This window comes from Mixophyes fleayi, chromosome 6 (genome assembly GCF_038048845.1).
Source record: "Mixophyes fleayi isolate aMixFle1 chromosome 6, aMixFle1.hap1, whole genome shotgun sequence".
Lineage (NCBI taxonomy): Eukaryota > Metazoa > Chordata > Amphibia > Anura > Limnodynastidae > Mixophyes > Mixophyes fleayi.
The window spans coordinates 121517616-121531251 of record NC_134407.1 but is presented as its reverse complement, the minus strand read 5'-3'; the positions used below and the strand labels follow the sequence as shown (position 1 = coordinate 121531251).

The 13636-nt window shown below is 39.5% G+C and overlaps 1 protein-coding gene across 1 annotated transcript in view; it reads right to left on the bottom strand.

Annotated features, from left to right (window-relative positions):
• SSRP1 (structure specific recognition protein 1) overlaps nucleotides 1-13636 on the bottom strand; it is a 59886-nt gene that overhangs the window by 19351 nt on the left and 26899 nt on the right. Inside the window, exons 4-7 of the mRNA XM_075217220.1 lie at nucleotides 9095-9285; nucleotides 4350-4580; nucleotides 3604-3707; nucleotides 1617-1745 (exon numbers count right to left, since the gene is read on the bottom strand). Of these exons, the coding sequence (XP_075073321.1) occupies nucleotides 1617-1745; nucleotides 3604-3707; nucleotides 4350-4580; nucleotides 9095-9285 (655 nt within the window). The remainder of the gene's footprint in view (nucleotides 1-1616; nucleotides 1746-3603; nucleotides 3708-4349; nucleotides 4581-9094; nucleotides 9286-13636) is intronic.

Sequence of the window (13636 nt, the reverse complement as noted above, 5' to 3'; positions counted from 1 at the left end):
ACAGACACTATATAAAATACAGACAGACTGATCACTGACAACTATATAATAGCTATATGTTAAATAGATATATAGGTGGGCTCACTCACACTACACAACATTAACATGGTAGATAAGTAGTTTGAAAAAAGCAAATTAGACTGGTATAAAGCCTATATAATCCAAAATACAGCAACAGGAGGAGCACAGCAGAAGAGAAGACAGTTGTCTCTGCTGAGGAATCCGCCAAGGGGAAGTAGGAGAAAGCCCTCACCTTCCTACTCATCACCAGCGAGGTGATGAGTAGGAAGCTAACCTATCAACACTTCTGAGTGAGTGCAACCACAGCTGTACTCTTTGATTCGGCAGAGATCTGCTGTAGCTGCCATCCAACGGCCTTCATTTGAAGAACAGCTCATTGCCAAGGGGGATCTAACCGCAAACATTGCTCCGCTTCTCCACTCTGAGCCGAGGCTGTCAGCACCAGCCACTTGCACAATGTATCTGTACAGCCACTGACAATCTCTGCAGCTGAGAGGAGGAAACGGCTACATCATGTTGGAGGTGAAGGAAGCCCGCAGGCTACTCGCCACAGCTCAGGGACCCTGCGTGGAGGAAGCACGGAAGCTATCCACTCCCTGGGAGGTGTCCATGAGCCCAACAGTAAACTAAAAGAAAAAAAATTGAAAGAAAAAAAGAAAACATGACAGGAGCCCTAAAAGAATGCTCTACTCCAAAGTGCACTTACAAAGAACGGAGTATGGTTTTATCTAGGAGGGGCATAGTAGGGGAGAAGCTATCCTCTCAATACTGTGATTTAAAGTACCCTTGCCCTAAGTCCACCTACTATATCCAATTGCCGCAGTGTCCTCCAATGTCATAATAGAGACAATAGAAAATAATATTTAAAATTGTGTTCTGTGTGGATATTTCTGTGCAATAGACTGATGCAGGTGTGTGACTGTGGTAACAGGAGAACATAGCAAAAGTTAGGTATTATTGTGTTGAATAACATACATGAAATACCTGAATGGCTTATACATAACATGTGTCAACCACGATCATTCACCTTTCTGCAACATGTTGCCATGTTAGTAAGGTGGTGTTTTTTTAAATGAGTAGAAAAGATGTTTGCATAGCTTTTGCATACACTATTTTGTAGGAATGCACTGTATGGTTAAGTAAATACATACACATGTGATTTTGACCTGCATTAGATCCCATTAGTACATAAGGGTCGGAGGGGGCCATAATTACATTTTATTTTTTGATAAAACTGAAATAAATTGTCAGATTTAGACTGAATTACATATAATGCCTTCAAGCTTCATTCCTGAAAATGTACATCTTGCCGTTTCATTTACCAAATTGATTCAATTGAATTCCAAATTGATTCAATAGTACTTGCTTTTCTAATAAAATCTTGCAGGAGATCCAGGCCTGTGAGCACTGTATTTCTATACAATATATAGAAATAAGGGGAAAAATATATATATGTAAAATAAACAAAATATATTTGTGTTCAGCATGTTAAGGCATTTAATGATTTTCAATTTGTTGATTACTCTGAACATTTCTGTTGATATGATTTTATCCCACATAGTATTTTCTGGCACATCATTTTTCCCATCTCTCACCCTTGGAAATTTCCAGGCACTGTGATCTTGCGGTTTACAAGAGCCTTCATGACACGACTAACCATCTCGTATAGACAACCAGACATGTTCTTCTTCAGCTTTCCTTCAAAACGCTTTTCAACCTCTTCTCTGAGAGAAAGTGAAAAACAAGGTACAATAATAGTAATTAAAAAACAAAAAAAACAAAAACACACACAACAGGAAAAGAGAGCGGAAAACTTTTCTTCAGCTATTGTGTGGATACAGACAAGCAGGATTTATCCTTCTCATCCACACTTGCCTTACCACAAAATAATTTGATGCAGTGCGTTCTGACAGTCTATAGACAATACAACTCAGTTCAATTTGAAACACAAAAACATTTTTATAGTCTATAGTACATGATCAAAAGTGATACGAAATTACAAGAAAGTCTTCCTGTAGTTGACAAATTGGCAATTGAAACAACACTTAAATGAAAAAGAAAATGTTAATCAAACTTGAAGATGGTACTGGATGCCACCAGGCCTCAGAAATTAGATTAAAACATGACCTATGCAGCTTGTGGACTGTGTGATGCACGCACAAACAAAAAAGGAAAAAAAAAAGATTGACTTGAAATACTGCTATTTATGCTTTATGAGTTAAAATGGTCTACACAGAATTGACTTGACCAAAGATATGTAAAAAACAAAACAAAACAAAGTTACATGTTTTTGATGGTGATAATGTAAACAAGATTTTGCTTTAACACTCAAAAAATGCAGAAAACAAGGAAGGTCTGTGTTCTACACTGGCTTTGGAGAAAAGGAATTCTTGTTAGGTATTTATAAAAAAAAAACAAAAAAAAACTTTTCAACAATTTGCTATTTAGGGGATGCAGACAAACAACTAATGAGAACATCCAATAACCAAAATGTTGGGTAGGAAAGGATGGCTCCTAACAGCCAATATGCACGTGCCCAGCTTACAGATAAATACTGTAACTCTAATTTAAAAACAATTCAAACCTGTTTTAGTATAATACACATATTGGCCTGTTCAATTATTATAAGACATGAAGACTGTAACCAGCGTAGAATGTATTCTTCTGTAGGACACTGTATAAAAACAGTCATTACCAATAGATGAATTCATGAGGTCTATGAGTCTCTGAAATCATACTGGACTTGAACATTGTGAGGTAATGAAAATAAGGGCTTGTGAGAATGTAATGTTAGGTGACACAAGAAAAGTTAGAGACTGACTTCAAAACCCAACCCCGGTGACAGAGAAACTATGATAAAAGGGGAATCTCTGAAGGCTATTCAAAAGATAGCTACAGAAAATCTGAATTATTAGCCCCATAGAGAATAATATGGGCTATTTGACAAGGTGAAAAGATTCGACATTTTTATCGCTCAGTGCGGTGACCAGGAGGGACACTGTTGCAAGTGTATGGAGAGTTGTACAACTAGGGTCCACTGTACCTGAGGTGGATGCCAGTGAATGGAGGGTGTAAAGAATACCACCTTGTCATACTCCAGGGGACAAATCCAGGCCATTACTTAATTGGGCGAAAATAAAAATACTAAAAGGGAAAAACCCCTGTATCCACCTTATATGCAAGACAATGGGAAAAAAGAAAAACCAAATTTGAGGGGTGGGTGTTACTGTTCCCCAGCCTACAAGTGGTAAACCACAACACTCTCTCCCCATCTGACTTCACCTACTACAAAAGAAGAAATGAAAGGCGTTTAACAAATAAAGTTGTGATCATAAGAGTAGCATTGTTTAATGCATAGCAGGCTTCCTGTTAGTAACCCCTATGAAGACAGTTGATGACAGATAAGGCTACCCTCAGCTGCACAGCAAGTTTTAATAATTTCAGTCTCTGTGGAAGAATGAGTATGTTTACAAAAATATTTGAGAATGTTAGTAGTTCTTTCACATAGGACAACTTGTATCTTATGTACAATGTTCTTTTACAATGATAAACCGTACACTGATAAGCCGTCATATTACTCACTCGCTCATGTTGAGGGTCAATGTGATGTCCTCATCTTTTGAAAATAGCAGGATTAAGAAGTGATAACGAGTTTGTCCCTGCTTAATTGGAGGATCCAGACTGATCTGTAATATAAAAAATGTAAAATTTGCTAGAACTTTCACATACTCTCATAATTGCCTGTGTTTCCCACTTCCTTTGACCATTCTAGAAAGCAGTATTCTAGCTCATACACCTTGCCTCGCCAACTGCTGTTGAACTACAACTGATGGCATGCACTACTTCAGCAAATTCAGACATTCTTTTAATTCCGCAATAGATGTAAAGCCTCAGGCTGTCTCTCTGATTTGCACAAATGGAGGCAATGCAGTGAAGGGAAAGCCATCAGCCAGAAGGAAGCTGGCAATCAAATTTTCCTATTAGCTAGCAGATACTAAACAGCACAGTATAAAAGAAAGCCATTACAAAAATATATATGGAATTGAATAATAAGGTAATACAAATATTCAAATGTGCACATTGATAAGATAAAACATGAGTAGAGGATTAAAAAAAAGTCTATGGACAGTTCTACTATCCACCTCAGACAGACACTTCTTGATTCAGCATTTCTCACAAAGGAAAATACAGAATATATACTTTTGAATATTAAATTAGACACATATACAGTATCTGAGACGAATCATTTTTGCACGCAAAGTAATATTTCATCTTAAAAAAAATAAATCCAAGTGACATTGCTTAATAAGCCACACAGGCAACCTTACCACAAAGAACATCTGTCTTTGGTCCTTGTGTGGCAGAAGAAAGAGACGAAGTACAGTTGTGTATGGTATTTTATAGTCAAACGTTTTTCCATGTAGGTGGAGGAAGGAGGGGTATATGCGAATGTCGTAACGACCACGTGGAGTAAGGCATTGCAACTCTCGGAATATGCAAACTGCATCACCTGTCGCCTGGATTACATCGGCCTTAGATAGGACATTTTGAGCAAATGCCTGAAAAAAAAGCGAATCAGTATAAGTCAATAAGCAACAGGGTAGAATCTGAGACTACCTAAAATTGAATAGGTGTGGTTCAGAGAGGGTAGCTATACAGAATTTATTAAAACAGATATAAAGTACATTTTGAACAAGCTTTCAGGTCGCCTCATATTTTAGAAGACCAGTTACATTAATAAATATAACATCTCAAGTACATCCACACAAAATTCTCAAACAATTTTATTCACTGTATATGACATAAAATATATAAATTCTGTGGTTATTATGGTGACATGCATGAGGAAAGCAGCTAATTTTATGTAATGGCAAGTTCTAATGTAGTTTAAGTTACACTGCACTGGACAACAGCAGTGTTTTGGCATTGTATGCTCAAAAAACACAGCAATGGAGTATGGAATAATCTCCTCCATTTATTAGAGCTATCTATCAATCTCTGAAGAACCAACAAACATTACTTACCAGTAAAATCAATATGAAATCATTGAAACATTCTCAAACATTCAATACTATAAATCTTGGGGGTCTATATATAAAAGGGAGAACTACCAATAATTTGCTGGTGAAAAAAAAAGGGGGAGTCTTTCTTCCTGGATCTCTCTATACAGCGGGTGAAATAAGTATTGAACACATCAACATTTTTCTCAGTAAATATATATTTAATGTGGCTATTGTAATGAAATTTACATCAAATGTCAGCAACAACTCTTGCAATCCACACATGCAAAGACATCAAACCATAGATGTCCATAAAGTAAGTTTTGTGTAATAATGTGAAATGACACAGGGAAAACGAATTGAACAAAGTTCCTGAAATTTATTTAATACTTTGTACAAAAGCCTTTGTTGGTAATGACAACTTCAAGATGCCGCCTGTATGGAGAAACTAGTCAAATGCATTGCTCAGATGTGATTTTGCCCCATTCCTCAACGCAAATAGTGTTGAAATCTTGAAGGTTCCGTGGGCTTCTTCTATGAACTCTGATCTTCAGTTCTTTTCAGATTTTCAATTGGATTAAAGTCAGATGATTGGCTGGGCTATTCTAGCAACTTTATTTTCCTTTCTCCGAAACCAAATGAGAATGTCCTTGGCTGTGTGTTTGGGATCGTTGTCTTGCTGAAATGTCCACCCTCATTTCATCTTCAGCATCCTGGTAGATGGTAGCAGATTTTTATCAAGAATGTTTCAGTACATTTTTCCATTCATCCTTCCTTCAATTATATGCAATACGCCAGTACAGTGTGCAGAAAAACAGCCCCACACCATGATGTTCCCACCTCCAAATTTCACAGTTGGTATGGTTTGTATTATGGCATCCAAAGAGTTCAATTTTGCTCTCATCTGACCACACTATATTCTCCCAGTATTTCACAGAATAGCTCAGATATTGTGCTGCAAACTTTAAACAAGCTTCAACATGTTTTTTCTTCAGCAAAGGAGTCTTGCGTGATGAGCGTGCATACAGGCCATGGCGGTTGAGTGCATTACTTATTGTTTTCTTTGAAACAATTGTACCTGCTAATTCCAGGTCTTTGTGAAGCTATCCACAAGTGGTCCTTGGACAACTCTTCTGATAATTATTTTCACTCCTCTGTCAGATATCTAGCGAGGCGTACCTGGTCGTGGCAGGTTGATGGTGAAATGATGTTCTTTCCACTTCCGGATTATTCCTCTGTATATCAAAAAGTGCTCACTGGAACATGCATCAGTTTAGAGATCCTACTGTAATCAATGCCATCAGTATGTTTTGCAACAAAAAAGTAGCGAAGGTCTGGAGAGAAATCTTTGCTTTTACCCATCATGAGATGTTTCTTGTGTGACACCTTTGTAATGAGACACCTTTTTATAGGCCATCAGTTGTGGCTGAACCAGTTTGGCAGGATTGCTTTCTAATTACTGATAGATTTCAGCTGGTTTCTTGGCTTTTCATGCCTTTTTGCACCTCCCTTTCTTCATCTGTTCAGTACTTTTTCCCTGTGTCATTTCACATTATTAAACAAAACTTAAATTATGGACATCTATGGTTTCTTTGCATGTGTGGATTGCAAGGGTTGTTGCTGGGTCATTCAATGTCAGTTCAACCAGGGGTGTCCACCACCCATCTCAGATTTGTTTGAATATTTCTGCCAAATATCTAGACTGTCTGACAATTAGTTGATTAAATATTAATTTTTCTATTAAATAATTTACTAATCGCGGCTTCTTTATCCAGTATATTTGAAGTATCACGGGTGGTTATTAAGGAATCGCCACAAAATTAGAACCCCTAAGGTAACTCTTGCTCCCGAATCCAAACAAAATTACTTTATCTGCCTCATCTCATGTTTTTTGTTATGGGGGGAGGGTTTTAAAAAAGGTATACATTACTAAAACAAATCAGCAGGGTACTCGGTTTCATAGTGGAGAAAAGAAATCATGACGTTGATGGTCGATTACTGGTGTACAGCATACATAATTTACACATTGTTAAAAACCATACCAAAAAAGTGAACTAAACAGAGGCAATAGGATAAAACTCGATTCGGGAGGAAGAGTTACCTTAGGGGTCCAAATTTTGTGTTAATTCCTTAATAAAGACCCGTGATACTTCAAATATACTGGATAAAGAAGCCGCGATTAGTAAATTATTTAATAGAAATATTAATATTTAATCAACTAATTGTCAGACAGTCAAGATATTTGGCAGAAATATTCAAACAAATCTGAGATGAGTGGTGGTAGTAATTTATACCTTTTTTAAACACCCCTCCAAAAAATGGGATCCCTAATGTTGATTGAACCTAGCGTTTTTAATTATATTCGAAAAACGTGCGTTTTTGCCGTAACGCAAAACATGAGGCAGATAAAGTAATTTGCTTTCGATTTTTGGATTCGAGAGGAAGAGTTACCTTAGGGGTCCAAATTTGTGGCGATTCCTTAATAAACACCCGTGATATTGCAAATAAACTGGATAAAGAAGCCGCGATTAGTAAATGATTTAATAAATTGAAAAATCAATATTTAATCAACTAATTGTCAGACAGTCGAGATATTTGGCAGAAATATTTGTTTTGACATCCTCTCTTAACTAAAAAAATTTCAAACAAATCTGAGATGGGTGGTGGACATTTCATTTTTTTGGGGGGTGATCTGATGTGGAATGACCCTGCTGACATTTGGTGTAAATTTCATTACCATAGCCACATTAAATATATATTTACTAAGAAAAATGTTGATGTGTTCAATACCTATTTCTCCCGCTGTACCTTCAAACATACCATATTTTTTTAGCATTTTTTATACTGCACTCTCCTGGTTTACATGACACCAGTACAAAAAATCATTCAGGACTTCATTCAAAGAAACCTCATCCACCTGCATCCCTCTCTCTGCTGGAGTACTCCAAGGATTGTTCATTGGCACACTACAGTGCTCTGCTTACACACCGCGCTCTGTAAAAAGATACTCAAATATGGGTCCATCTCTGGAATTCACTCCCTCTGTATATGCAAACACATTAAATGGTCTTTCAGCCACCAGCAGACACATCTTAAAAGGCAAGCTAAACATTGAACTGAACTGACTGCATTGCCCACATCTTCCAAACATATGCCTGAAATCTCTAACAGTCACCAGCACCACTATTCTACATACTTCAATAGATCACCATCTCTAACTCTGACCTCTACTTTATTCCTGACATTCAGGCAATCTCCAAATCAAACTCTTGCCCATCCTTTTATAATGTCCCACCTGAACTATTGCAACAATCTTCTGCCCGTACTTCCAAGACAATTACCATTGCAATCAATCATGAACACTGTTGCAAGACTCAACAGATTTTGTTAGCTTTCTTTCCAGTAACTTCAGTATCATTTTAAAGTCCTGACCCTTGCATACCACACCCTCCATAACAGATCCACTGTTTCTGAACCCACTTATACATATTCTCCCACTGACTTTCTAATGTCCTCGTCTCTCATAATTTCATCACATGCATAGCTGCAAGATTTCAACCACTTATGAAAGTCACCCCTCAGTATCAGACTCTTCTTAACAAGCAAAAGCTTTCAACTGTCTCTGGAGACTCATTTATTCAAAAGAAGTGTATCCCTCTCTACCACCAGCAGCTAGAATTGTTACTCCACTGCCTAATGTATGAAGTGTTCCCCACACCTTCTAGACTGTAAGCTTGTATTGGCAGGGCTATCTTCATCTTCTGTGTTTCATGTCATTGTACTAATTTGTTTGCATCATGAGCCCCTAAATGTACAGCACTGCTTAATATGTTGAGCTTTATACATTATTGATAACACAATAATAAAAACAAAAAACAAAAAAACATTTTACAATCCATACAACCTTTGTGGAAGTTTGTGAGCTTTACTAGTAATTTTGTATGTTAAATTGCAAATTTTATTGTTTAAAAACTGAATATCATTAAACCACAATCAAATGTGCTACATCATAAGGGAAACGCACTGTAATTGGGCTGGTGGAAAAAGAAATAAAAGTTTAAACAAGTGATTACCTCTACTGGGTCTCCTCCATCATCCTGTGATGGAGGGACATAGAAACGTATCTCCATAAGAGAAACCTCCGAATCATCATTCTGGTGAAATTCCAGTGTTACCTCATTCTTCCCAGTAGTGCACTGAGATACGTTACTGAGAGGGAGTTCAAATGCCGGCTGATCTCCCAAATCGAATGAGAGCAGCTGTCCTAAAAAAGCAAAGCATACAGTGTGAAGTCAGAGCACAAAATACATTTCTAATAGAGTTGCTAATATTTCAAGATTAGTGGGGAAATATTTCCAAAGATTAGAATATTAATTGTGATATCAGTTATGTCATTTATTAATTGAACTGTAGTTGCAGACTCCAAAACGTAGATTGCACAAGAAGAAATTTGAAACTTAGTTTTATGAAACGCAGAAGAAATATTATAGATAAGCGAATCAATCTAAATGTTACTTAAAATATGCTCGTGTCATAATGATCCTAAAAATGTAAGCGTAGCAGGAATTGAACGGATAAATCCTACTGCATGTAGTGGCAAGAAGTATAGAAGCTTGTGTCAAAGAGAAGTGTTCTGGGTTTCCTCAGAGTGCTGCGTAATTGGTGGTGCTATATAAACTATAATAATAGGAATAGTTCTCATAAAATTGTTTTACTTTGAATTATTCATTTCTATATTAATATCTCTTGGATAGTCATATGCAACAGAGAGGACGAGCGGGAGATATTTACATTTTTGCTTTAGTTCCAACTCTAAATGGAGGCCTATTGTGTGGTTGCACAATAAAACTATGCGATTAAAAGGACTGCAATACATTGTTATAACAATATTGATAGTTTATCATAAAGATACAGCAAATACTGAGAAACAGTGTTGAAAGCATTCTTCATTTATCACCATATAAGCAGTCTATCAGCTCTGTGGGCCGCGAGGCCTTTTGACACAAGCTATTTTTTTTTTTAAATTCTTTATTTTGGTTGGTCATATAAGCAAATACAGGGAATAAGAGTGTTATTATTGAACAGACGTACAAAAACAGTCAGAACAGTTGAATCAACATGTACGTAGAAGCTTATAATGAGACAACCATTTTTACAATTTTATATGCGGTATCAAATTGTATATAACTGTAGTGAAAGTGTGAAATGTGGGGGTGGGGGGAAGGGAATCAGAAAGGAAGGGGGGGGGGGGGGGAAGACCACAAAGCAGGTATATGAAAGAGCTCAGGGGGTGGAGAGTGTGTAGACGACTCAAGAAGATAAGGGGGCAAAGCGTATAAGGGAGCTGGACTTACCCCACATGGGTCCTTATCACGGGGCTAATTGTTAGGGGGACGCGAGCTTTCCACAAACTGCCAAGGAGCCCAAACCTGGTTAAAAACATGGCCTCTATCATGGAGGTAATAGGTAATCTGTTCCATGGCTGCGACATGCCAGATTTGTTTTTTGAGGGCTGTTAGAGAGGGGGGGGACGTTTTTTTCCAGTTTAGCGCGATAAGGGATTTAGCCGCTGTCAGTATATGTGAGGCTAGTTTTTTGGAAAATTTGTCAAGTTCTGGAGGAGGATAGCATAGTAGAAATACCCAGGGGTCCTTTGCAACGGGAGCCTCAAATAGAGAGTTTAGAATGCCACAAACCACATCCCAGAAGGAGGAGATAGTTGGGCAGGTCCACCATATATGGAGCATAGTTCCCCTGTGGCCACAACCCCTCCAACAGTAAGGTGAAGAAGAGGGAAACATGCTGTGGAGTCGAGTAGGGGTATAATACCAACGGTAATAGATTTTATAAGAGGTTTCTTTAAGTTTGGTGGATATGGAGCTTTTGGCTATCTCCAGTCTCATGTCGTCCCATGCCTCATCGTCCGGAGGGGGGCCTAGATCCCTTTCCCAATCAGCCTCATGTGCCCTCGGAGTAGGAAGGACAGCAGCAATAAATATACCATAAAGTTGGGATATCAAGCCTCTGTCCCTAGGGTGATTTTTACAAAGATCTTCAAAGGGGGTTAAATCTCGCAAAACATAGGTAGGTGGGAGGGATCGCAAAAAATGACTAATTTGGAAAAACTCAAACGGACTAAGTATGCGGGATGGGGAGTGACGTTGGAGTTCTGCCAGTGGGAGCCAGTGGTTTGCTTTGGAGAAGTCTATCGGGAATTTAAGGCCAGCTTTATTCCAAAGACGAGCTCTCGCGGCGGAGAGTCCAGGAGGGAATACAGGGTTGTGCCAAATGGGGGTTAAGGGGGATAATTGTGTGGTAAGCTTCAGTTTAAAGGAGTAAAAATCCCATAACTTGATGTCAAACTTGATAGTAGGGAGCATTTTAGATGCAGGAGGGCGATGTGCAGGGGAGAGACCCCATAAGGGTGTAAGATAGGGCAAGGTAGTATAAGCCGATTCTATATCGAGCCAGGAAGTGGAGCCTGGGGGGGCATATGAGGTAACAATTTGTGAAAAGTGGGAGGCCAGGTAATATAGTTTAATGTCGGGGAGACCTCTGCCGCCAGAAGAGATTGGTCGTTTGAGAATGCTGGCTGAGATCCGTGGGGGTCTGTGATTCCAAACAAAACGGATGAGGGATTTTTGTATGTTAGAAAGGAAGGAGGCAGGAACTGCGACCGGGAGTGTTTGAAAGAGGTATAACCATTTTGGTATAATAGACATTTTGATTGCTATGATCCTGCCCAGCCAGGAGATAATGAGGCGTTTCCAGGAGGTCAGGTCAGAGAGCATCTTAGCGAAAAGGGGAGGGAAGTTTTCAGGAAAGAGGAGGTCATAGCGTGAGGTGAGGAAAACTCCCAAATATTTGATCTTTCTTTTTTGCCACTTAAAATTGAAGGTTGTCTGGAGGAGATCCGTTTCCCGAGGGGAGACATGCAGCAGCATGGCCTCTGATTTTGCATAGTTTATTTTATAACCAGAGGTGATCCCATAGGCTTGGAGAATTTCATAGAGATTGGGGAGGGAGATCGCTGGTTGGGATAGAGAGAGGAGGACGTCATCCGCAAAAAGAGAAATTTTGGAGTTGATGCTACCCACCTGCACCCCCTGAATGTTGGGATTGGATCTAATTTGGGAAGCCAAGGGTTCGATCACTAGAGCGAATATAAGGGGTGATAGGGGGCAACCTTGCCTTGTGCCGTTTTGGATCAAGATCGGGTCTGAGGGTATACCATTAATCAAAACTTTGGCACGGGGAGTCGTATATAATGCCAGGACGCCAGTGAGGAAGCTGCCAGCAAATCCAAAGGCCTCAAGGGTGGCCCTCATAAAGTCCCAGGAGATCCTATCAAATGCTTTTTCAGCATCGAGAGAGAGCATAATAGTTGGGGAGCTCCTTGAGTTGACAACGTGGATAATGTCAATGGCTCTTCTGGTATTATCTCTCGCCTGGCGTCCCGGGATAAACCCCACCTGATCATAATGGATAAGGGAAGGGAGGATTTGGTTTAAACGATTCGCCAGAATTTTGGCATATATTTTCAAGTCAAGGTTAAGAAGGGAGATTGGTCTGTAACTTGCACAGTGGAGGGGGTCCTTCCCTTCTTTGGGGATTACTACAATTCTAGCTTCGAGCATTTCAGGGGGGAAGGAGTCTCCCTGAAGAACATTGTTGTAAAGGGAGCGCAGGTGGGGAGCAAGCAAGCCCGAAAACTTCTTATAATAAGCGGCCGTGAAGCCATCGGGGCCTGGGGCTTTGCCTTTTTTTTGCCCTTTAATGGTTTGCTGGATTTCCTCTATCGAGATCTCCTCATTGAGATGTTCAAGAGCTTGGTGGGGTAATTTCGGAAGTTTGGAGTTGGCTAGAAATTCTGAGATTAGAGTGGCATTGGATTGTTGTGTTGGGGAGGTGGGGGAGGGTGGGAGGTTATACAATTCTGTGTAATATTGTTGGAAGGATTTTCTGATGGCCGCAGGATCGTAGAGAAGCTGGTTGTGGGAGTTACGGATCGAGACAATATTATTATTCGTCCTAGCGGTGCGGAGACGAGATGCCAGAATTTTATCTGCTTTGTCTCCTTTCTCATAGAAAGTTTGGCGAAGCCATTTGAGTCGCTTGGCAACTTGTTTGGAGAGAAGGAGATCCAGTTGAGCTTTTGTTTTATGTAAGGCCACTAACGTGGCAGGGTCAAAGGTCCTCTTATGTTGGATTTCTAAATCATGGAGTTGGAGTGAGAGTTTATTGATATTGGAGAGGGTTTCTTTTTTATTCCTGGAGGCCATGCTGAGCAGATGTCCCCTCATGACCGCTTTATGCGCCAGCCAGAGAGTAGACTTAGAGATCTCCTGTGAGTCATTTAATTCGAAGTAGGTCTCTAGGTGTGATCTAAGCTGGGATACTATGTCTACATTGTGGAGGAGAGATTCGTTAAGGCGCCATGTCATGGGGCGTGGACGAGGTGTGAGGCCAGAAAGATCAATGGAAATGGGGGAGTGGTCAGACCAAATCAGGGGATGGATCCGGGCCTCCTGGAGGTTTAAGGCAAGGTCATGGCTGAGCAGGATCATATCTATGCGGGAATAAGATTGGTGAGGTGAGGAGTAAAACGTGTAGTC